The sequence below is a fragment of the Numenius arquata genome, chromosome Z, assembly GCF_964106895.1.
Source record: "Numenius arquata chromosome Z, bNumArq3.hap1.1, whole genome shotgun sequence".
Lineage (NCBI taxonomy): Eukaryota > Metazoa > Chordata > Aves > Charadriiformes > Scolopacidae > Numenius > Numenius arquata.
The window spans coordinates 1,574,926-1,600,643 of record NC_133616.1 but is presented as its reverse complement, the minus strand read 5'-3'; the positions used below and the strand labels follow the sequence as shown (position 1 = coordinate 1,600,643).

General features: G+C 44.5%; 1 protein-coding gene across 1 annotated transcript in view; it reads left to right on the top strand.

The window, feature by feature from the left end:
- LOC141476887 (netrin receptor DCC) overlaps positions 1 to 25,718 on the top strand; it is a 579,965-nt gene that overhangs the window by 473,570 nt on the left and 80,677 nt on the right. Inside the window, exons 13-15 of the mRNA XM_074165768.1 lie at positions 11,470 to 11,611; positions 14,956 to 15,066; positions 20,260 to 20,454. Coding sequence (XP_074021869.1) covers positions 11,470 to 11,611; positions 14,956 to 15,066; positions 20,260 to 20,454 — 448 coding nt within the window. The remainder of the gene's footprint in view (positions 1 to 11,469; positions 11,612 to 14,955; positions 15,067 to 20,259; positions 20,455 to 25,718) is intronic.

Below are 25,718 nucleotides of genomic sequence, written 5' to 3'. Positions count from 1 at the left end.
GAGCTGTCCCTTCTCCCAAGGTCAGGCAAAACCAGATTTCTCCTTTATCCGGGAGTCTTACAGACTCTGTTAGACCAGGCAGGGGACAAAGGGGATGGTCACAGAGATCCCTTCTGGCCTGTGAAGCTGCAAGTCTGGGCTCTGCTTCCAAGGAAATAACGGCTAAAATAATGGGTAAAATGATGGCTAAAAGGTTGGATCCGTTCCACTGGGAGAGCTGGAGGATGCGGCGATGCCCGGCATGAGCAGCACTGAGTCTCAGGATGGAAGGGCTGTGGTGTCCACAGAAAACTGAACTAAATAATCATTTTCCTGCTCTTAATTCAAGGTAACGAGGCTGCTAACAAGGACTGGCACTCCCTAAAACGTGGTGTGGGCTGTGATTACTCGTTTTGGGAAGCATCTCCTAACCATCCATGGTGGGACACCAAGTCAACCGGGTCCCCACAAAACACAGGGGAGATGCCAGTCATTCAGGTTGACTATGATGGTCATGACCATGATGGTCATGAGATGTTGACCATGACGGGTTGTCTCTGAACAAGAGTTAAATAAATCCTTGGGGGTTGGAGCAGATGAGGTCCAGAGGTCCCTTCCAACCTGTAGGGTCCCTTCCAACCTACAGCATTCTGTACTTAGGTGACATTTCTGTTGTTTTCCATTGTCATTTTGGTATTAACTTCTCCTCCAACGTGGCTCAGATGCAGTCCAGGGTGATGGAGCCCCTGATGGTGATCATTCACCTAAATTTAGGCACTTAATTTAGTCATCTGAAATGAAGCACCCTAGGTGCTGCTGGTGATAAGGTGCAGGCAGCTCCTGAAGGGTGGTTCAGGGAGACGATACGTCCTTCTCTGGCCAAATACAAGGATGCTTCAGTTCCGTACGTAATTAATTGGGATCAACCCAGCCTTGAACGTCCAGATTTATAACGAAGTTGAACTTTTGGGGCTCTAGTAGTAAACAGCAGCTGAGGCTGGACTAGATCCAGCGTCCTTCACTGTAGAGGAATATCCTTCTGCAGGTCTGTGTATCAACTGAGGTACCAATTATAAATACATCTAATGGGAGGTCCTCAAGACAAGACTTTCAAGCCTCAGAGATTCGCCTTAAGCTTATTGCTGAATGGTATATTTTCTGGATATAGGGAAAATTAGGCAAATCCCATTGAAATCTGCAAATTCAGGCTGATTTTTGGGGAGGAGAAAAATGATACCAGAAGTATCCCAACAGCAGCTCCGATGCTGATGGAGAATGTGTAGCTGCAGGTGCCAAAAGCAAAAGTGCTTGTTAGAAGAACTAGAAAATAGAAAAGACGTTTTTATGTCTGAGTTGATGTTTTCTGGAGCCCCGCTTCTTAATGTTACTGAATGTCCGTAGGGAATGAAACGTCTTTAATTAAACAGATGCCAATGGGTGCAAAATTTAAAGGCCTATCCTGAATGACCCTTGTCATTAATCCTAAAAATCAATATAATGGGGTTGTCAGTGACTTCCAGTCATTTACCTCTCCCAGATGAATTTGGCATCTGGGTCCCCTGATAATTCCAGGGACCTCCTGCGCTTCAAATTTAAAAAAAAAAAAAACAAAATTAAACGTAAAAACATAGAGATAAACCCAGAAAATTATACTGAAGACTATGTATTTTATATTATTATTTTATTATTTTGTTATTATTATATTATTTATGTATATATTACCCAGTAATTATACTGAAGACTGTATTTTCACAGCTGGCTGGAGCTGGAGTTATTTAAGGCAAGGTGTGATACCTGGACTCCCCTTGTATTTCCATCAGGGAATACTGGGAAAGCCGAAAGCAGAGATAACGTTCAATCAGAATTAATGAGGAAGATCAGCCTCGGGGTACAAAACGGGTTGGAACTAAGCAGTGGGCAGGTTTTAAAATGCTAAGATAATAAATACAGGCTGAGGAAAGGGACTTTGGAGTGGGATCACCCGTGGTCTCTGGGATCTGAGTCTTCCACCATCACTAGATCTTGCAGGAATGACCGTCCTGTAAGACGCACGGTCTGGGTGCATTATACTGAATAAAAAAAAGAAATCAAATTGTTTTATAGCTGCCGCAGAAGTAGCTATATACACCCCACAGGCAGCACGTGGTCGCAGCCCGCGAGAGGTGAGGGCAGAGAATCACAAATGAGTTGCGATGAGTAGTTGTTGGAGTTGGAAAGTCAACCTGTGGGTCCTCACGCTCCGGTTTTGTTTTCAATTAAGCCTCGCCATCACCAGGACCCGGCCACTTATTTGATAACTTAACTTAAGAACAGGGCCAGAACCTTCCCTTCTCGTTTCATTTGGACTTCTCCCGGGGCCTTAATTGGAGACAAGGTCAGCGTACGTTCATATTTCAGGTCTTCTCATCGTCATAAACTTTGCCGCTGTGAGATCATTAAAACAGACTTTTACAAAACCACATTTTTATTAGCGTTCAGGCCTGAACTTAGTGATGGGAGGTGTATTCATACAATCAAAAAGGAAAAGCAACACGCTCCTGTGAAGAAAGGGATGTAACAAAGCTTAGAAGTACTTCAAAGGGCCAATTTTCAGTCGGGCACAGAAAACGCGTGCAATTTGGGGATGTTGTCAAGGAAATTTAAGAAATGAAGTTTTGCCAGCAGAACTTATGGAAGAATTTCACGGGGTGTGCTTTTTCTTCCAGAAAGAAAAGAAACAGCAATAACTCGGCGTGACACGGACACACAGTGATGTCCCCCCCCCTCTCTCCCGGTACCTGCATTTCTTGAGGTGGGGGGTGGCTTTCCTTCCCCTGGACGCTGCTCTGGGACGGTCTGTGGTCCAGAGAAGCGGGATGGGACGTGTCCTACCCTCACCTGAAAATTTACAGGGGCAGAAGTTTTTAATCTTTAAAATCCACAGCCTGGCTAATTGTCCCAGCATCTTCTCGAGTCTTGTGTGTGTGTCAGAAGCGCTGGTAGGTGCACCAGCTCCTACCTCTGTCTCCTGAGAAGAGAAGCCACGTGAAGCTCTGCACTGGGAGGTTAAAAATCCCCCGGGTTATCGGTGTCGGGTGGAGGGCATGGTCTCGCATTCAGAACTCGAGCTTTAAAAAAAACATCAATATTGGTTTTGGTTTGGGGTAGAATTGAGTAGAATTCACCCACTCGTTGAGACCTGTCTTCCCTGAGCTGTTACCCCGTAGCACGCCAGTAATTCTGTTGAGAATCAGTTGGAAGTAGGAATATTTTTCAAGGAGGGTGTTGGTGCGTGGCACGTAGGAGGTTAAAAAGAAGGAGGAAGCTCTTGTTAATCCTCCTGCAGATCTGAATCAAGGAGCAGAGCTCTCCCCGTGCTTCGGCGCCGGCAAAACAAGCTCATTCCTTCGGATCTTTCCATTCCATCCTCCCTAATGCATCTTAGAATCATAGAATCATAGAATCTTGCATTCTTCTGCCTTTCATATTGTTTGCTCTCGAGAAATGGAGTGTGTGAAATTGTTTATTATTTATTTTTTAATTAACCCAGCGTGCGCGCACACACCCCCCGGGCAGCATCGTTGTTTGCTCCCCATAAAGTGGGGTCAGTCCACCCAAAAAGCTCTGTGGTCCCAGTAATGGGGAAAGGAGTAGTGGTTCTGGCACTGGTGGGCAGGTGGTCTCTCTCTAGAGAGAAACACCTCCAGATGTTTCTACCAAAATAGTATATTGTTTCTGATTTGCAAGAGGGCTAGGACATGCAGACCAATGGAGATTTTTGCCCTTGAATACTAGCCAAGGTCAACTGGGAGCGAGGTCGATGGGGCTGTTGAGGGTTTACTGCACATGGGGGCACAGCTGGAGCTTGGCAGACCCTGCTCAGGGAGCCAGGACACTGGTGCTTTTCTGAGAGTCATAGAATCACAGAATCCCAGGTTGGAAGGGACCTCAAGGATCATCTGCTCCAACCTTTCTTGGCACAAGCAGGGTCTAGACAAGATGGCCCAGCTGAATCTTAAAAGTTTCTAATGATGGGGAATCCACCAATTCCTTGGGGAGATTATTCCATTGATTGATTGTTCTCACTGTGAACAATTTTCCTGGAGTCCAGTCGGAATCTCCCAGGGAATAACTTGTACCCAAGAGAGGACCTCTTAACGTTTTCTGGAAACACCACTGTTAGAGAAGGGAGATGATTGCCATGAGGGTGAGCAAAGTCTGGTGGACGGTGGGTTGGTTGGTTTGTTGAGTTTGCTTTCTATAAGGAGGAGCTCCCCAGATCTCACATCTCCTCTTTCTCTGTCCAGATGATGTAGGTTTGCTTGGACATCCAGGCATGGGGCAGCTCCAAACTATCAGGTGTCAGTAGCTCTCAGAGGTTCCTGTGTGCGTCCATGAGGCTGCAGCGTGGATGACCTTGTCATGTTCAGGCCATTCTGGAAGTCTTAATGCAACCTTGATTAGGAATAAACCCGCTTGGACCCTGGTTGTAAAATCCAGAATATTCTTCTTTGGACATAAAAATTGCCAACTCCAGCAACAGCTGGCAGTTTTTCCCTTCCTTCCGCAGATGTTCCAATACCGCCTTGTTTCCCTGGCCTTTTTAATAGGATTATTCACCATCATCTTCCATCTTTGAGCAACTCAACAAAAGCTTTATACCCATTTGTGGAATTTACCCCTTTTTTAGCTATTTGCTCAGGATTCTGTCCAAATCCTTTCCCAGCCCTTTCTCAATGCCCGCGGTTGGGCTCCGGGAGCCGTTCCAGCACACGATGGACACTGAATAGCACCAGATGGTTCCTTTCTCTTCAGAAACTCCCTAACTAACCTCTGTACCCAAAATAGCGCCTTTTCTGCTGCTGAATTAGGCCTTTTAAATCTTGAGTATTTCTGCTGCGGGGCTACCTTTATGCTTTCTACACGAGGCCCAAAGAGGTGCTCTCCAGGTTCATCAGGAGAAGCGGGTAGGCTTTGTGCTCCTGTGTTAACTTATCACAATAACCTTCATGCACATTGAGACTCACAAACCTCGGTTGCAGTTAGTATTCGGGTAGTAGTGTTATGAAAATGTATAATTTGAAAAAAAAAAAAAAAAAAAAAAAAAAGAGTGCCAGTGGCTCTATAAAACTCATACAGAGAATTAGCACCAAAGCTAAGACAGGTTCTGGCACTCGGGTCATGGTCATGGACACAAGAGCTCCATCAGTCTCCACTGCGTAGGTTATAATAGGAATAACCTCCTTGACTGCTGCAGGAGCATAAATATTTAATGAAGAGGTTTAATGATGCGTTATTTCATTGGGTTTTTTTGATTTCCATCTTTTGTTGTTCGGGTGGTGATGGTGTTGGGTCGTTTGCGTTGATGGGCAGCTAAGACCTTCCTCCAGAAAAAGAGGGAGTTGGCTGCCTTTGAGGGATCTCTGGGCAGCTCCTGGTATCAGGACGCGTGCATTAACATATTTCAAATGGAATATTGTTGGGTTTTTTAAATATTCTTGAGATTTTGATTTTAATCTGAATCTTAATAGCCTAATTATTTTGAAATTATTGTGCCCTTTGCTTTATAAACTCCTAATCACGAGGCTCTCAGGCAGGTATCGTTTAAGTAATCAGCATCAGTATAATCAGTAATTAAAGTGGTAGCCAACTACAGGTGCTGCTAAGTGCTAATCAATTAAGTGCATTTGTAATTGAAGACTTGATGGAAGTATCGATAGTTGCTTTGATCCCTGGACCTGTAAAGAACATCCTCAGAGGAGGGAGGAAGAGCTGGGAGCGAGCGTTCATTGACACAAGAACGAGTTAAAACGAAAAGAAATACATCGCTGCAGCTATGGAAATATATTGTAGGTGGGTTTTCCTATTATGGGATGTTTTTCGTAACGAAAACTTTTTAGCCCAACTCCGAATGAGAAGTCAGAGCTTTGAAAAAGTCCATGAATCTGATGTTCTTTAAAAATAAAGAGCATTTCAAGTTAATGGTGTCTCGTAGTTACTTCAGAAGGGTTTGTTTTCAAGTGTGCTGACAGTTTCTACATTTGCAGAGAGAGAGAGAAAATGATGAGGTTTTTTTCATGATTTGTTTTCAGGCCTCACTATTTTCTGTTTGTTTTGTTCCTTTGCCACCACAACCAAGTATTTGCCGGAGGTTCCTGACTTTTCTAAGCCTTGTATTTGGTTGTGTTTCATCTGCTCTTCTTTTCAAGTTAGTGAAGACACCCAGAGGCATTTTTATCCTTAAGTTTTTTTTTCCTGCTATGTCATGACTATCACTTCCCTTCTCTTTATTTTTTTTTTCTTTATAGACCATGGTGATCAAATGGTTTAAGTATTTAATTATGTAATTTTAATAAATGAGCTGTTTGGAGATGTAGTTCGGAAGAGAAATACCCCGAGGAGATAATACTGGCTGAAGAGGTCTTTATACCTTAACAACCCTCCCAATCTTTTTTTCTCCTTCTTATCTTCTCTTGGGGTAAAAAAAAAAAAAAAAAAGTAGTTTTATGAAACACTATGGTTGGGGACTTTAAAATTGCTCGTATCCAAGGCAACTGCCAGCAGCCTCAACATATATTTGTCAATGAATTTACAGCAGACGGGTTGGTTGTAGGAGAGCCCCTTGCCTGTGGGGCGGTGGCAGTGGAGGGATGTGGGGACAGGGAGGGCTCCAAGGGTGGCAGGAGGGGTGGGAGAAAAGGAGGCTGAGGGGAGACCTTCTCGCTCTCTCCAACTCCCTGAAAGGAGGGTGTAGCCAGGGGGGGGTCGGTCTCTTCTCCCAAAGAACAGGCGATGGGACAAGAGGAAACGGCCTCAAGTTGCACCAGGGGAGGTTTAGGATGGATATTAGGAAAAATTTCTTCACCTAAAGGGTTGTCAAGCCTTGGAATGGGCTGCCCGGGGCAGTGGTGGAGGCACCATCCATGGAGGTATTTAAAAGATGGGTAGACGTGGTGCTGAGGGACATGGGTTAGTGATGGGTTTTTCAGTATTAGGTTGATGGTTGGACTCGATGATCTGAAAGGTCCCATAGGCGTGGGATCAAAGTCCGGGGGTCACATTTCTGAAAAGTGATTCAGTAAGGGTCATCAAAGAGCAGAAGTGGCTGGAAAAAATGGGTCCAAACCTCATCCCTTCTGCTCATCGTCCTGCAAATCAGCATGTGATAATCCCTGTCATCTTTGACTCTCCAATGCTTTAAGATGTTTCTAGCAGGACAAGGCCAGATTGGACGGGGCTTTGAGCAACCTGGTCTGGTGGGAGGTGTCTCTGCCCATGGCAGGAGGGTTGGAACTGGATCATCTTTAAGGTCCTTCCAAGCCAAACCATTCTATGATTCTAAATAATCATGAAAATGGGAGAATGAAAATATCCTGTGGTTTTGGAAACTCCAGGAAAGACTGATCTCAGGTTTGGTTAGATGTGGTGGGCCAACGTCTGTTCTCTTGAAGAGGTTTTATCAAACGCAGTTGAACTAGGAGTTGAACTCTAGAGGGCCATTGTGCAATGTCACAGGGCATTTGAAGCTCCAAGCGAGGGCAGTGCTGGGTGTCCCAGCTCACGCTGAGCTGCTCGCGGTGATTCCTCATGGTGCAGGGAAGGGACCACGCTCCCATTGAAGAAGGCTCATTTCAAGAAGTGGAGGTGCCCAGCAACCTTTTACTATACTTTCCCACGTTGCGTTCCACCCAGGACCAACAGGTTCCTAAAATCCTCTTGAAGTTGTCTTCCTTTTATGGTTTCCGTAGGAATCCTGGTATAACAGAAAGGATTATCTTTCTGTTGGCTGCCTCTCGGGTAAAGCACGAAGGGTTAGAGCGCTAGTCATTACTGCTTTCTCTTGAGCAGAAGAAAGGACAAGAAGCCCGTCAGAACCTTAGTCATTGATTTTCCTGGAGCAAAGGGTCACATGTTAAGTACTATTGATAAAAAGCATCGTTGCGGTGTCCATGGAGACCAGGTTGAGGTGAAAGTGAACTGTTACCGTTACAGTGACAGCTTTTGGGGGATCTGTAAGGAACCTGATTTTTCCTCTAATCATAAGGAAGATCTTATTTATTCTGCCTTGAGCGTTAGATCAAACCCATTGCTTCTGGGAGACCTGCTGCGTGGGGAGATGCAGTCACTGTTGACTTCAAGGCAAAGGAAAGGATATTTGAGGTCTTATAAAAACTGCTCAGTGCTTGCAGGTGTCGCAGCTCCAAGTGCTTGGATATTTCTGCCAGAACTCTTATTTTTCTTTTTTTAATCAAATTAGTATCAAGTTCAGGCTAGAAATAGTAGGCTGCACTGGTTCCTTGTAGAACTGGAGAACCCTTCCTCTGAACAAGGGTAACCAACACTATTGCTAGCTCTCCCAGAGGACAACAAGTTGTGTTGGGGCCTCCACACCCAGCTCAGCAATCTTTTTTGTTTGAAATAAAGAGACAAAGTGGAACCTGTGGTTTAGAAATGATGGTGGACCACCCAAAGATCCACTCAAAGGTCTGGGTCATTGGAAGGTCTTCCAAATTATGGGATTTCTTTCAAAATCCACTTGCGGTTTCTATCGGCTGATTCAGTTTTAAATTTTCTGTAAGTGGCCCCTTTGGGGAGAAGTTGGTGTTACTGCACTTCCCAAGCTGAGACCAGTGTGACTTGTCCCTTCTGGTGAGATCTTTCAACCCCCAAATGATTGCTGGTTACCTACCTAGGTGGTTACTTACCTGCATGAGCTATGCAACAGGTCCCTGAGAGCACTCATGTCCCTCCGCTTCCATATTGTTTCTTTTCCATATATTTATTTTTTTTCCTGGATGGGGGCAGCTGGGATTTCGGAAGAGCTTTTCTTGTTGCTCTTGGAAGGGGCAGGGGAAAGATGGAGTTGTTTTTTCCTCCCCTTCGCTGAGAAAATATCCAGATGCTCTGCTTTCTTCTCGACCTGGGAAGTGGGCTAGTCAAAGGGTCTTCTCCTCGTAGCTGGGCTGGAATATGCACAGATGCTGAGGTCCTCATGATGAGAGCGTGGGTCAGTGTTGTGCAGATACTGGAAGAGCTGGGAGTGCACCAGTATCAAACAGTGAGTTACCTGTAGACGTCCTAAGAGCTGTCACAGAATCACAGAATGATAAGGAGTTGGAAGGGACCTCTGGAGATCATCTAGTCCAACCCCCTGCCAAAGCAGGGCCACCCAGAGCAGGTTGCCCAGGAACATGTCCAGGTGGAGTTGGAATGTCTCCAGAGAAGGAGACTCCACCACCTCTCTGGGCAGCCTCTTCCAGGGCTCTGCCACCCTCACAGGAAAGAAGGTCCCCCTCATGTTTAGGTGGAACTTCCCTATGTTCAAGTTTGTGCCCGTTTCCTCTTGTCCTGTCCCTGGGCACCACTGAAAAAAGCCTGGCCCCATCCTCCTGACACCCACCCTTGAAGTATTTACAGGCGTTGAGTATTTATAGGCATTGGGAAACATGAAGAGAAATAGAATCAAGAGAAATATGTTTTAAAGCCACTCTCTGGGCGTTTGCATTCTCCCGTAAACATTTTCTATGTAGGCAATTTCAATATGCAAAGTTGACCAAATCTGTTTTTAAAGCAGTCGCTCTCTGCTTTGAAAAATGGAGTTTGTTCTGCCCTGATGCAAAAAAAAAAAACCAACCAAAACCCTCGGCGTTATTTCACTCCACAATGAAAAGCTGAAGTATTGATTTTGAAATGCATAATTGATTGTAACAATAAATCACCGGGCAGTATATGTGCAAACATTGATTTTTCTATTGCAATAATTAATTTGATATGCGCTATAACATATTTATGCGGGGACTAAGCGACTCCGTAACGGTCATAAATTGTATTTGGTCAAAACCCATCCGCTGTGACGTGGTCAGCTTTTTCTCTTTGTCTGAAAATGTGTAACAGGCTGCTGTAGGAGAGAGCGTAAATACATTTGCAAGGCCTTGAGAAACCCTTAATACCTTCTATCCCGCTGAGTAAAAACACGGGAAGGATTGGAGACTGGAAAGGAACAGCTGATGCCCGGATTGTTTTAGCGGAGAGATGTTGATGTCCAATATCAGCTCTCTTATCAGTCCAGCCTGGTAAAGCTGGTGGGTTTTCCCAGACAAATTGATAGAAACTGTAATAAAGAACAGAATGAATAGACACATGGAGGAACATGATACGACGAGGAGGGATCAATACAGCTTTTGTGGAGGAAAGTCCGGCTTCACATGCCTATTAAAGTCCTTTGAAGGAATCATCGAGCGCGTGGGCGAGGAGATCCAGTTGATATTGTTGGCTTGGGTGTCCTAAAGCCTTTTGATAAGATCCTTCTACAAAAGGCTCCTGAAGAAATGAAGTTGCTGCCGTGTAAGGGAAAAGATCCCTTTGTGATAAGAAACCGATGCGATGGAGAGCAAAGGATGGAGAGAGAAGTCTCGGCTGAGGAGCACCAGCGGTGGGGTCACCCAGTGATGCCTGGTGGGGTCCATGCTGGCCAGTGCATGGGCCAGTTTGAGGGAGCAGAGCGATGGGACAAGGGGGAAGGGTTTGACACTGAAAGAGGGGAGATGGAGCTGAGATCTGGGGAAGAACTTCTTTGCTGTGAGGGTGGTGAGACCCTGGCCCAGGTTGCCCAGAGAAGCTGTGGCTGCCCCATCCCTGGAGGGGTTCAAGGCCAGGTTGGAGGGGGCTTGGAGCAACCTGGTCTGGTGGGAGGTGTCCCTGCCCGTGGCAGGAGGTTGGAACTGGATGATCTTTAAGGTCCCTTCCCACCCAAAGCGTTCTATGATTCTGTGAACGTAGGGATGTCTCATGAGCCATCGGGAAGGGACAGTTTCGGTGTGGGCTGTGAGGCTGAGATAAAATCCCTCATACAATCTAGGAAGCAACATTTAGAAGAAATTGAAGTGATCGGTCGTGGTTCATTGCATTGCTGCTGGCTGGGGCGAAAATTCTCGTACGTGTTGGGGTTGGCCATAAGTTTGTTCCCAAGAGGTTCGACTTCCTTTCCATTGCTGTAACGAGGGCGCAGTAAGGTCTCCGTGAACATGCGTGGAATTAAAACAGGACGAAATAGTTAGAGCTGCTCAGGTTGATGTTTGTATCCTGCGGTCAAAAAGAGCTGACGTTTTGGGCTGAAAAGCGAAATGAGTTGCAGCATCGACTCAACCCCAGAGCTGACGTTTAGAGTGCCCCAGGTATTCTCCTGGCCTGTTAAAATGAAAAATCCCTGAAAAAGGGAGAAAATTTACTATATAAATCTATTGTCTGTATAGCCAGCCCCTGCTACAGAACGTATGGTTTTCTTTATGCCAGTTTGAGTCTTTTTAGGTTGAATTTGGGTTTTCTCCTCCAAATTATAACTTAGTTGAATACACGTTATTGGAAAAACATAGCTTTTTTCTTTCCCCTTTTTTTTTCCCGTTCATTTTAAATGCTTTATTTCTGTCATTTCTTTGCAAAAAAAATAATAAAAAATCAACAATAACATCTCTTTTTTTTTTTTTTTGTTTTGTTTGGTTTTTTTTTTTACAGAGCATCAAAGTTAGCTGGTTGCCTCCACCACCAGGTACTCAAAATGGATTTATTACGGGCTATAAAATCCGACACAGAAAGACTACCCGCAGGGGCGAGATTGAAACACTGGAGCCAAACAACCTCTGGTACTTGTTCACAGGTCAGTGTCGGCGTGGTACAAGCCTTGCAAGGTTTTTGATGAATTAAATGCTTTGGGAATAAAATATACTTTCACTTCAAGGGAACATTGATTTTTTTTTTTTATTTTTTTTTTTATTTTTTTTTTTTTGCGCTGGCAGGTAGCATTTATTGTATTGTACAAAGACTGTCTTTATGGTGGTGTTTTCAAACGAGGTTTTTTTCCTTAATGCTTTCATCATATTAGTCTCCTGGATTTTATCATTAATGAATTTGAACCTGAATTTCTTGTTTCCGATACCTTGAGCCTCAGGTGGGTTTTCAGAGCGCTCCGTCAACATCTCTTACTTTCTCACAGGTGCAAAAATACTGATTTCCCTAGTTTCTTTTCCGAGTTTTTCCCCGGAAAAATCTCTCCTCCCAGAATAAGAAGTTCAACACTAGATTGTAGCAAAAGTATAACTGGAGTGAGGGAAAGCATCCACACGAGTATCGTGAGGGTAACAGTGAATTCTAGTAGGTGGAAACTGATGTCACCTGGGTCCTTGCGTTATGCCCAGGACGTAACTGAGAAAGCAGGAGAACATCCAGGAAGAAAATAAAACTTTGTCAAAGCGAATGGCGCCTTTGTGTCCGACTTCAGTATAATCAGGATTTCACCTCGGGTGACCTGCATTAAGTTTACTTCCACGTGAGAAGTGTAACCTGTGAGAACTGGAAGTAATTCGGAATTGTACCTCTCGGAATAAACATCACCATTTACTGGTTTGGAAGGAAAAGCAGTATTTTATTGCGAAATGAAAAGTAGCACATTTTTATGAGGAAGACCTTAAATATTGAAATCTCAACTTGGGCATCTAACCCAGGCTCTTGACCGAGGTCCCCACGGGACCTCTTGTGAAGGCTCCGTAACTGATAGCTGCACAGTACTTTCTGGGGGGAAACGGCACATTAAGCCTCTTCCAAGTTGGGAAGGATTTATTTTCTGGCAGATGAAGTAGAAACCGTGATGAAAACTGCTCCGATGTTGGAGTTGCTGCTGCTCGGATGGCTTAGAGAAGAAAACGTAGTGATGCGGTCAAAGTCCCGGAGCGACGTAGCTCCGCTGCCGCCATCCCTGCAGGTCCCATCCCTGGGAGAGCAGAGCAGATTCACCTCTATCACGGTAGATCCGCACCTCCTGACTTTCTTCCCCATGAATTATTCCGGGCTTGGAGAGCTGTGGGAGTCCAGGTGGGACCGTGGGCTTCCAGCAGCCCCAACCCTCCTACTACCGATACCTCCCCGTAGCCCGAAGCGATGGACTTTGTTTTACGGAGCTTGGGAATACGTGTCTTAGGAAGCAATTAAGAAAATTATCTACATCCCATATTACTTTCCACGTTCATATATTGTGATTGCTGGAGATGTGGCTCTTCTAAGTGGACATTTTAAATATTAACATGGAGGCCCTTCACATCTTTGCTGCCATCCTCTTTGGGAGGCGGGTGCTTTACGGGATAATAAGAACATCTGCAACAGCGGAGGAGTTCAGAGTCACAACGCAGGTGACTCTTATCAATTTTAGACGAGGCTTCCACGTCAGCTAAATATGAAACTGCTCTTTTTAATTATGAGCCGCCTTCTCCGGAGGATATTTTTTTTCTTTTTTTTTTTTTTTTTTTTTTCTAAGAGGTTCTAAATAAGCTAAAGCAAACTTACCTTGTCTCTCTGTCTCGTAAAGGACTACGACTGCCTGTGGATGTTATAAATCATGTTTTCAGAATTTGTAGAATAAATCAACCCTGACCGACTTTTCAGTATTTCTTTGGTGGCTTGTCGTGGTATTCAGTGAAGATTTCTGCCCACATTATTTAAGTCAAATTCGGCACGACCTTAATTCGCTTCTGTAAACTGGGGTTGACGATAGCTTTGCATTATTTTTCCCCCTAACCCATGGAAGTTTACCTCCCCTATAAAGAATAGCCTCCGCCTCATTTGTTGGTATACTTTAGTCTTTTAATAATCAGCACTTAATTTTGGTTTAATCTTGACACTCTGTTATTTCCGCTGCCATAGTATCATAGGCAAGGTCCTTAACCTCTGTCTGCCAGTTATCCACTTAAAAATGGTTATCTAAATAGCCACCTACTTATATTGTTAAAGATCAATTAATTTATTAACTAATTAACTGAAAGCACTTTGAAAAAATAAAGTGCTATAGATGTAATTTTTATCATTAACGATGCTTCAAAACTTGTAATGCTAAAGCGTTAAATGGCAAAATATAGCGAGTACTGAAAGAATATTACATTAAGCCAGAACAGGAAGGTGGATCACCTGGATACACGTTCACAGCGTAGGGAGTGGAAACGTTCCCATTCTGGGCATCCCTCATGCCAGCTGGAGTCAGGGAAAATGTCCGTTGCCAATCGCGATGTGTGAAATCAACAGTTGGGAGTCACTTGCAGTAGATACAGTGGGAGGTGTCCCTGCCCATGGCAGGGGGTTGGAACCAGATGATCTCTAAGGTCCTTTTCAACCTAAACCATTCTATGATTCTATGATTTGGGCAATTAAATGAAAACAGGGTGGGGTGTTTTTTTTTTTTGTCCCGTGCTTTGTGGTCAGTGTAGACGGAGCAGAAAGATAAACCTCTGTCCCCACCTTAGGGACCCGGGAGTCTTGTGGCACATGCGGGAACGCTGCGCTAATTCTCTTCTGATGATTTTAGCCACAGAGGAAAAAGGTCTGGTTCCGAATTCGTGCTTATTTCATAACACCGGCAAGACTTTATTTTGATTTTTTTTTTTTTCCCCCTCCCGAACTGTGTGCTCGGGAGTTAATCGGGAGCACGGGAAAGCAAAACGCTCTTCAGTTGCTACCCTAGTCCCTGGCCTGCGCGTTGCCTGCGTAAGGAGAGTGTACCCGCTCTTACCTGCGCGATTAACGGCTTAGATACGTCAAACAATTCTTCATTTTTCTACTATTTGGATCTCCGTTAATTTTCTGTGCAGGAGCGCGACCGCTGGGAGCTACAACCCAAACTAGTCCTGGGCCGTTGCAGCCCTCGTTCAATTTTCGAAGCCTTTTTCTTTAGGTAAAAAACGTCTTTTCCCGTGTGAATTCCGACCTCCCTGCAGAGCCGTGGGGCTACGAGCGCCGGGGGGATGCGTTGCTATAGATTTGCATCTATATTTTCGAGATATACGCGGATACATGCATTTTATATATTTCCTTCCACGTGGCAAATCCAATGGGCTATTCCCAGAGATTTCGTTTTACTCCAAATCTGTTGCAGACCGTGGGAACGTCATTAATTTGGGTTTTGTTTTTTCAATCTTCTTTCTGTATGATTTTTATGGGCTTCTTTTTATTTTCAACCAGGACTGGAGAAAGGAAGCCAGTACAGTTTCCAGGTGGCTGCCATGACAGTGAATGGGACGGGCCCCCCCTCGGACTGGTACACGGCGGAAACACCCGAGAACGATCTGGACGGTAAATTAATCTCTTTTAAAAGCCGTTATTTCCAAAAACCACCTAGCTGAGGGCTGTCACCTCAATTGTCACCCAGGCCGAGGTTAGGGTGAGATCCCCAGGGTCCAAACACCTACCAACAGATGGGTTGTTGTTTGTTTTTTTTTTTTTTAACATTCCTGGGTCCCACGTGCCTTGGGTTGTGTTTCTCTGTCATCACCAGGACCAAGGAGCCAAAAATCACTGTATTTGTTAAAATAACTCCCTGCCAGAATTTAGCTCCCGAGCATCGTGGCCATTTGCAATAAGACGCCGGGGCGAGTCTCTGACTCCGTAAATGATCAATGGCACCACGTCATCAGAAAAAAGGAACAATGAGAGCCGTGCCGACGGTCTTAACAACTCACCGAGGAAATATTCAAAGAGGTCGAATCCTGTTTTCCCAGCCTTTATTTGCAGACGGCAAGAAACGCCGGTTGGCAACGAAGCCGAATAATTAGCGCGAGATGACGGGATGCGGAGACCTGAAAACCGTGGGCTGTGTAAATCAGTGCGGATGCTGACACAAAAGGGGAAGGAAAACACGGAAATGAAAGGGTTAGAGAAAATGCCTGGAATATCTCAAGCGGTAAAAGAATAAAAGGAGAGTCATGAAAAAGTCTACCTAAAAAAAAAAAAAAAAAATAATTAACCGGAGCGCAAATCAAATGGAACAAAGAATCTGACAGATGGAAGTCACGGCAAAACTACAGACAACCCGTAAGAAACAAATAGGTAGCAGAAAGGAGATGAATAGAAAATAAAAGGAAACTGATGAAAATTGCTGTGATTTTTAAAACAAATCACCTGAAAAAGGATCAAAGGCGAAGTGGATGAAAGAATAAATAAATAATCAGTTTAAATGCACCACAGGACTGGATGGTGCCTTTCTTTTGACTGGCCAAATTTCCTTGTGATCTCGAAAACCAACCCTTGCAAATTGAAGAATTTCTGCCTTTTCCCTATGTCCAAACGCGATTTTCCAGCGGAGGGGGAGCGGCTGCAGCGCCCGGCACGCGGAATGGGAGGAAACCAGTACCTGTGGTTTCTCAGCAAGGTTTTAAAGAAGAGATGATGCTTTTTGTCCCTGTATTGTATTTACGTGCGTTTGCGGCGGGGATGAATTCTCCTCCTGGAGCCGCAGCAGCCCCACGCTGGGAACGCACCACGTTGCGTCCGAGAGAAAAATGCTCCCATAAACTCCTGGGGGCAAAAAAGATTTCTATTTTTTAAATCTTAATTTATTATTTTAGTCCTGCAAAATAAGGTTGGTTGGCCAGGGGAGGGCTGGAGCTCAGGCTGGTGACCGCGGTCTCCTCTCCGCTGCTGTGGCTGATGCCCTGTCTCTTCTTTTCCCTGGAAGCCTGGTTGGCGTCGGCAACACGAAGATGAACAGTATCCCGGAGAGCGGCGTCAACTCCCGACGGATATCTCTTTTAATTAGTGTGTTTTGTTCAAGTGATTAGAAATCCAAACATAGCTGCTTCTTCAGCGTTCCCTGGAAAGCTCGCGTGCCTTTGCTAACAGCTGGGAAGGCTTTAAATATTTATTCTAAGCCTCAAATTTAGGGCTTTAATAAGGAAAAGAAAAAAAAAAAAAAAGTGAAAGCGGCGTTTTCCCCAAAGGGTCTGTTTTAAATAGCGTGAGCCAGGATGCAAGAGAATCACTGATCAACTTTGGAGAGGTATCCTCCAGGAAAAGGGGTTTAGGATGCCTGGTTTCTGATCACGGCGTTGAACAGCTGGAAGCTGTTACACATATTAGGTAGCGATAGGGTTTAGCTTCAGCTCTAAATGAGTGCTCCAAGAGGAAGAGCGTGACAAAGGTAGACTGCCGTCGTACCGTAATTCATACTGGGAAATGACTGGGGAGATAGGTGAACCAAATGGGATGAGGGAAAATTACCCTGACTTTGTAAAATATACAACTTGGAATGAGAAAACTGCTGAAGTGACCCAAAGCTAAAGCATTTTTCAAGCTTGACAGTGGAATTGGGGACCTTTAACTAGCACCAAGTGCTATTTTCCCTGCTGGAAGACGTGGGTGCTCAAGCCGTCCCGTAGAAACGCAGCGGAGGACCTGGAGACACGTGTGAGCGGATGTGGAATCCCAGAAGGAGATGTGACTACGTGACTACTCAACGCCTGTAAATACTTCAAGGGTGGGTGTCAGGAGGATGGGGCCAGTCTTTTTTTCAGCGGTGCCCAGGGACAGGACAAGAAGAAATGGGCACAAACTGGAACATAAGAAGTTCCATCTCAACATGAGGAGGAACTTCTTTCCTGTGAGGGTGGCAGAGCCCTGGAAGAGGCTGCCCAGAGAGGTGGTGGAGTCTCCTTCTCTGGAGACATTCAAACCCTGCCTGGACCCGTTCCTGTGGGACCTGCTCTGGGTGGACCTGCTTTGGCAGGGGGTTGGACTAGATGATCTCCAGAGGTCCCTTCCAACCCCACAGCATTCTGTGATTTTGTGATTCTGTGACACCAGGCAGTGACACAGAGCTTCAGCTTCCGTTTTGCAGGATTCTAAGGTCCGTAAGGGAAGAGAGTAAGAAAAGCAGCTCCAAGAAACCTGGTTTTGTGGGCAGATCTCATGAGGAATTCTCCTCCTGCGTGCCAGATGCTGGTCCGTGGAGCTGGCTGCCACCCACAGCTCGTGTGTCTGAGCACTTGACTGCAAGTACCCAAAGATCTCCCTACGTGAGAGCAAGCAATAAACTCTTGGGGCAGTTCAGAGGGAAACCATAAATTTGGCTGTTTTGGGACGTAGGATGAACTCCTCTCTTGGGACGTAGGATGAACTCCTCTCTTGGGACTTCATGGAGGAGAATGAGGTCTCAAGGTTGCTCCTCAAAAGTAGTTCTGGCGTCATGTTCAAGCCCAGGAGAAACAGAAGTCAACTTTTTGATCTAAAATTGGAAGGAAATGCCTGACCAAGAAAGCAGAAACATGAGGTACATGTTTCAATAAGGGTTTTCACTCCTGGATATCTTGAGTAGAACTGGGAGACTGAAAAGCAGCAGAGCCGGATGGTCCAGTTTCCTGAAAAACTGATGGATTTAAAGGTTTGGCTGTATGTTACATTTGGGAGAAATCCTCACTGGGGAAAAGGTGGTGCTTTGTAAAAAGAATCAAAAAATACTTTGTTTAAGGGGGGGGGAAATAGTTGATTCTGACATTGAACTTTGTGCTTTGGGATGTGAACTCCGCGACGCAAATTCTCAAATTCGGAGCTGTTCCAGAATAAGAAAAATGCTTTTTTCCAGAAAGTGTTTGAGAGTGAAGCTGATGAAAATGTAAGTAAAATTGCTTTACACACAAGGCTGAAGCAAAAAACCCGCGTCTTCAAAAAATACCTGTGTTTATGAAACGTCAGTACTCAAAATGATGTTTTAGAGACTTCTACGTGGCTTCGTTTTGGAGATTTAATTCACAAGAAGGGCCCGAGGACTTAAACTGCCTTTTGCTTCTTGAAACGAGAAGTGACGATTTACCTCCGAAATGCGTGAATTGTTGGAGATAAAGAATATGCAATGTTTGAATAAAGTAGTTTTAAGCTAAACGGCTGCCTGGAGGTGTCTGTACCGTGATGGAAATCCCTGTCTTTGCGTCGGATATAAAAAAAAAAAGAAAAGATCGTTTGAAGGCAGTGTGTTCTTTGGATGCTCTGATCTCCCTTTGCTGCCGGAGAATTGCTGCTTTCAGGGAGTTGGAGGGAATTGCAATATGGCTCCGTTATCCAGCTTCTCATTTCAAAGCCTTCAGTTGTTATTTTATCTCTGGGGCCGGTAAGAAAACGCTTCTGGGGTTTGTTTCTCAAACAGCGCCGTCGAGGAAGAGCTGCTGGAGTAACTTTTTCTCCTTTAAAGCAAAGTTTGGGAGTTGGGGGGGGGGGGGGGGGGGCTTAATGGCAACTTAACCTGACTTACGATGGTGCAATGGGTTTCTTCTTTTTTGCGAGTAGCCGCTTCTCGTTGAATTTTCCTCAACCTTCAGACAAGCCGCGCGCTTCGCGAATTTTTAAGGAGTAGAACACGAAGGGCTTGGGAAGTTGCTGGGTGTTTTCAGGCTGGTAACGTACCGATCGCCAGGTTTTCAGAGGGCTCTAATGCGTTCAGAAGAATTACAGCCCAAAAGCACGTAAAATAGCAAGGACGTACCTATGGCACTGCTTATTGAAAAGCGTTAATTCTTCCTTTTATTGCCTTTTTCCAAGGTTTACAGTGGGAATGCTTCACAATTGTGAAGTGTCTTTTGTTGGAGTTTACATCATTTTTTATTATTACTGGGTTGGTTGGGGTTTTTTTTTTTCTACCCTGTCCTTGTTGCCTCCCATATAAACTTTCATCTATTATATTGCAAGCCTTTTTATTGGGGAAAAATAGTAACTTGTCTCTTTCTGCTCTCAAAAAGACAAGCTACTGTGCAGCTCCTCTGAAGAGACTTGCGATATGGTAGTTACGGCGTAAACTCAAACAAAAGGCCTTTACTCATCTAACCTTTACAGTAAAATTAGGCTTGTAGAAGGCAAATAGACTCGGAGTGATTAATTACTACCCAAAGTAATGGATTTTTACCTGGGAATACCTGTAAATAAAATATCTCATTCTATTATTTCATTTTTCTAAACGTTGATGTATTATTTAAAGCAGCTTCAGAGAAAGAGATGCATGTCCAAGAGTTAAAATTCACTTCTTGTTTTCACGGGAAAGAGACAGATTATGGCCAGAAAATACTAGTGTATCCCTAACAAAGTAAACCATTATTTTTTTTTTAAATAATCTCTGAGCGGGAGGACAACTCATACAATCAGCTGCCAGGATCCTGCTGAACTTCTAAATAGACCAGGGAGGAGAAAAGTTGTCCTACTGATAATTCTTTTGCAGGTCACCGTTCATTTTTCTGCATCATTTTATCATTCTAAATCTCTGTTGTAGCCTTACGCTAAAAGTGGAGAGCGCTAGGAGATATTCCATTTAAAACAGGATGAGGAACCTCATTGCTCTTGGAAGGGAAGGATGTAGCTCAGAAAGGAAATTGCATGTAAGCTCTGCATGTAACCTGGTTGGGCTTTTGGTGCAAATACTTTAGTCTAAGCTCAAACCTTACGAAGAGTAACGTTGAAGGAGTAGAATATTAATTTATGCTTTTATTTTTTTCCCCTCTTGAATCCCAGAATCTCAGGTTCCTGACCAGCCAAGCTCTCTTCACGTCAGGCCCTTGACAACGAGCATCGTCATGAGTTGGACTCCGCCGCTCAACCCGAACATCGTCGTCCGCGGGTACATCATCGGCTACGGCGTGGGCAGCCCCTACGCGGAGACTGTGCGGGTGGACAGTAAACAGCGCTATTATTCCATTGAAAATTTGGGTAAGTAGCTGTTTTCATTCATTCCATTTCATAAAAGGAGGTGCCTCTGACATCATGCTATTTTTGCAGCTTTATTTTCAGGCTGGTGCTTCCTTTACGTGTTGCTTTCTCAGGCTCTTTCTGCGTTCCGTTTCACATTTGGTCTTACCTTCAAAACTCTGGACGCTTTCAAATACGTCAAATTTCTTTGCTCAAATGCTCATTTTATTCAGTAGATCTCATTAAAGACGTAAAGATGGTTTTCCCCGGGCTGCTCCCCCCCCCCCCCCCCATGTTTGAATTGAATGGCAGTCGCAAACTTCCTATTTTATGTCTGTCAAAAATGGTGCCGAGAGAGAGGCAGTGATTCATTATTCATGGCGCAGCCTCTGTGACGCTTCATCTGAATTCGCAGCATGGTACGCAGGGACCCGGATCCTTCCAGTGGCGGCGGAGCGTTCTCCTAGCACTGGGAAAAGCGGTTCAAAGTTTAAAGGAAGTCCAAAAGTTTAATGGTTTCCTTGTTTCCTTGTTATTTCTTCTTCAGCGCTTTTATTCCGGGTAAAAATGGTAAGTTTTTGGTTTAGTCATCTGGGAATTTCAGATATTCCAGGAAGACTCGTTAACTTGGTGCACAGGTAGACTGGTTGTCTTGATTTTAAAGGACCAAAACTCCGATATCCGGAGACGCTTTTCTTTGGAATTGGTATTTTTGCAGCACCGTGAAACTGCATCATCCAACCTTTTTCCCTCTTTCCTTGGGGAAACCTGGAGAGCAGAATAAACTCATTTTACTGTGACTTCATCAAACAGCTTCTCTGTGTCCGGGTGTGTGTTTCCCGATGGAGGTATTTGCAAAGAGCCGTGCGTAAACACTCCCAAATATTCCATGGGTTCTACAGGAAAAGGCTGATTTGAGAATGCTTGGTGCAAGTGTGAAGTTACGACGGAAAATGGAAAGACGTCTGAGACTGGACTATGGAAGAAATTTTGTGGAATATAAAGATAAAAGCTATTGCTAATGACCGTGCGTGTCTAATCGCTAATGGTCAGGATTAAATGCAGAGTGGTTTTGGTTTTTTTAATTCCAAAAAGGGATTTAAATTCTCCCAAGATTATTTTAAGTTGTTTCCTATCTTTAATGAGTTTTCAGTTGAAGCTTTCCCCACTGTTGACCCAGAACTACTAGAAAAGAACGTTGTATGGACAGAGCTATCAAGGCCAATGTGCTTTGGCGAAAGCTGAGGAGCAGATGCCCACACAGCTCAATTTATAGAGTTCCGACTGGTTGGCTCTCACTGAAAGTGCCTTGTTTAACAACTGGAGAAATGTCTTGGGGTTTGTGAAGCTTTAGTATTTATTATCCTTCTTGTATTAAATGAACAATGAATATACGACCTCCGAGGGCCACTGTTTAGAGCATATCGAATACGTAGTTACAAATTATTCGATCGCTGAAATCAGGGTTGGATTGGTTTGGGTTTTTTTGCTGAACGTCCTCCAGGAGACTGAGGTTTCAGGAAAGTTAGGAACTATCCAAATAGAAGGTATCTTTTCGTTGTACGTTTTTTGGTCTGATTGCGAATGTTCAAAGTGTGAGCAGCGTAGCTTAATTGGCGTTGCCCGGAGAAGCCACGTGCGTCTGGTAACTGGGTAAGGACAGAAGCACTTTGGTCACAAATTTTGACGTGCGCGTTCGCATGTACAACTTTGAAAATCAATTTCCATGAATAACCGCGCTAATTAAATCCCGTCATTTAAATATCCACAGAAAATGAACCCCAGAGGGATGTGACCAAGGGCCCAGAGAAAGCTTTTAAAAAATTAGAACAGTTGCCAACACTTCCTACATTATTCACCCGCTTTATTAGAAACCATTACAAGAAAATTACACAAAATGAGGAGACGGAATTCTCTGCCTAATGAAAATACTGTTTGCAATAAGGTTATGAATCAAAATGTGCTGCCGGCAGGAATGAGGGGAAAAAAAATGTATTTCCTAGACGTTGTGTGGCCTCATCCCCCCTGTTGTAAAATTCCCTGTGAAACCTCTGCGTGAGGGTTATACATTATCTTAAATGTACGATGCGGAAGCGACAGCGAAGACTGATACCTAAATAAATGATGAACTTCAGTGAGTTTTTTCTCTCCCCTCCGAAGACCTCATCCCTTTTGATCCTGGTGGCTTTCAGCGCTCACATCCTCTCGGCTCCCCGGCTCTCCTTTGTCTCGTTAGCCGGAGCCTGCCGGGAGGTCGCCCCGCTTCCCCTCCATCCAACCTGTGATGTATCCAGCTGAAAAATTGGGGTTTTGCAGCTTCCCGAGCTTCACTGCGGTGCTTCTTTTCATTGTTCCTTTGTCTGCTATTTTGAAGCACGCTGCCAACCTATGTATCATTTAGATTCCGGAGCGGGAGATGCTTCTATTAAAGAGCCATTAGATTTGTTTGACATCAGCTGCCTTTCAGAAATCCTGCCCGGCTCTCACTTGCAGTCACCGTTTTAGCACGCAGATGCTCCAAACCCAATAATCCAGGTCCACCTCAGGCATTATTTTACTTCTAGAAGCTCATGCTGTCGTCCTGAGTTCTTCTTCACCCTCATTTCTCTTTACTAAACTGGTGTCCTGCTGGGTGGAACAGGGATGCAAAACACCGAGGCCATACGTGTGCACATCCATGCTTCCCTGATCTTCTTCCTGGGAACCACGTTCTCCTCTCTGTGTTCATATCTCCACAAAAGCATCTCCTGGACATCTTTCCAGAGACCTTAGAGTTGAGAGACTGAGAAGAGGGACGCACATGGGTGTTGAAAGTTGAAACCCCCAGCCTGGCCCACTGGCTTTATTCCCTTCTCAGCATCTGGGATCTGGCTGCCCTGGAAATTCCTGCCTTCATGATAGAATCATCAAATAGTTTGGGTTGGAAAGAACCTAAAAGACCATCCGGTCCCACCCCCTGCCCTGGGCAGGGACACCTCCCACTAGATCAGGTTGCTCAAAGCCCCCTCCAACCTGGCCTTGAACCCCTCCAGGGATGGGGCAGCCACAGCTTCTTTGGGCAACCTGGGCCAGGCTCTCACCACCCTCACAGCAAAGAAGTTCTTCCCCACATCTCATCTCAATCTTCCCTTTTTCAATGATTCCCCTTGGTCTGATGGTTCCCACGGAAGGTGTGAAACAAAACATTCCACGCTTTAAGCTCAGGACTGTTGATCTTCTCTGAGGCCAGGCTGTAGAGAAGACAATAGCTTTACTTGTGATCATGGTATGTCAGCATTTGGTGGTGAAACCTTTACAACAGGACAGATAAAGTCTCTGGCCTACGCTCTGCACTGTGTATTTATTTTATCCAACTTCAGAGGTTTAGCTGACTCAACTGAGTTTGAGCCATATCAGCCCGTGTTTCTTCTTCTGGTCCATCAGGCAGGTAGAGCCAAGAGCAAAGATAGTTCAGCCCATTCAAGAGCTCCGTCATGTGATTTTTCTTCTCCCCGTTGCCCACGATGGCTGTCCATAGCCATCTTAGCCACGGTGTGCTTCCTTGTGCATCAGGATTCACCGTTCTGGAGGCGATCATGAAATTCCAAACTTCTTTGCACCTTCAGTGTGCTGCTGCTGATGGACCAGAAGTTATTTCTGTGTAGTGCTTACTGGTTTTGGATGGAAGTCAGATATCAAAGTCTCTTTAGAAATCCTATTAGACACTTCACTGCCCCTTTGTAATCCTGAATACTTTTTAAGCTCGGCTTGGAAGCCATGGACAATCTCCTTGAGTAGATCACCCATAGGGGAAGGGTGGAGACCTACACGCTCACAGGACGGCCTGCTTTTTAATTCCTTTCCTCTCGATAACGTCGTATGGCAGCTTTGCATCGGGTTTCGGGTACTTAATTGATTACTTCCTTCAAGCAAAACTTCTTTAACGACTGAATCGGCCCGTACCCGAGCTTTTACGGCACTTGTCTGAGGAGTGCACTTCAGGTACTGAATAAATCACTTCAACACATGAAGAAGTAGTACTCAGTCTTTCATAATAGTGATGGAGAACTTTATTCTCCGTGATGATCGTCTTGAATACAACTCTATAGAGGTAACAGTTGCGCTCTAGAATGAATTAAATGGAGTGATTTTTCTCATGACTGAGCGGTCATATTGCCTTGGAGACGCTCTCCCCAGGTGCAGAGGAATATAAGAATATCCTGAGACTTCAGCTTTGTCAGTGAAAAATTTGTTGTATTTTCTTTCGGTGGCGGATGAAAGGTATTTGATGTCGGTCTCATAAATTTCAGGAGCGAGCATCCCCTGCTCTCACTCAACCTTTTCTTTGGCGGAGAAATCACCGCTTGACTGATTCTCCAATGAATAATTCCAACAGGGAGACCCAATTCTAGTGGAGCCGCTTCGTTTTCTTTTCTTTTTAAATATTTTTTAATTTCTTTGCTCGTGATTACAAATGGCAAGGCTGTTGGCTGATTAACGGTGGGTTGAACGATATTGGAGAATTCACAGGTGCCAATTCTGATCTTTTAGAGGTAAGAAATAACGATTTCTGTACTGATCCGACTCAGAAGGCGTTAAGCGTGGTAATGACCTGGCTGGGCTCGTCTCCGTGGAGCTCTGTATGAAAGCTTACTCATGAAATAAAAGTTGAAAAGAAAAGGGAAGGGTGCCAAGGAGATTTCCATTTACCAATTATGCAAACATAAACCCCAAAATATCTGCCACGTCACGCTAGCTGTAGCAATTTGCGTAAAACTTCCAGTAGATCATAATTAGATTAATGGATTGGGAAAATGAAACGTGGTGACTTTATGATAGCGTTTTCCGATATGTCAAAAAGATGATTAATGTCATGCTGGGATGTTGTGATGACTCGTTCTGGGGTATTTTAATAATATAATAATGGGAAAAGGCGGGAGGCTGGGAGGAGAAGGGTGGTAGGAGACCCAGAGGGTGACCATTAGCTGCACGCTGGGGTTGGTGCTCAACGTTGGTGACATCCCAACAGCAAAAATGCTTTTTTTTTTTTTTAAAAAAAAAAGCCTTTGAATAGGAACAGTAGAATAATTCTGCAGCTGATGACAGCGTTTGCACCACGTGAGACAAAGCAGAGAGATGCTGATTTGAAAACCTGGGACTGGGTTTTAAGCTGGTCAGAAAAGGTAATTCCTCTGGTGTCCATAATGATGCTTCCATCTCTAACGTGTCCTAAGTCTTTCCGTGAGAAAACGTGTAAAAATGACTATTTTTACAGATATTCAAACCATTTAAAAACTCTATACGGT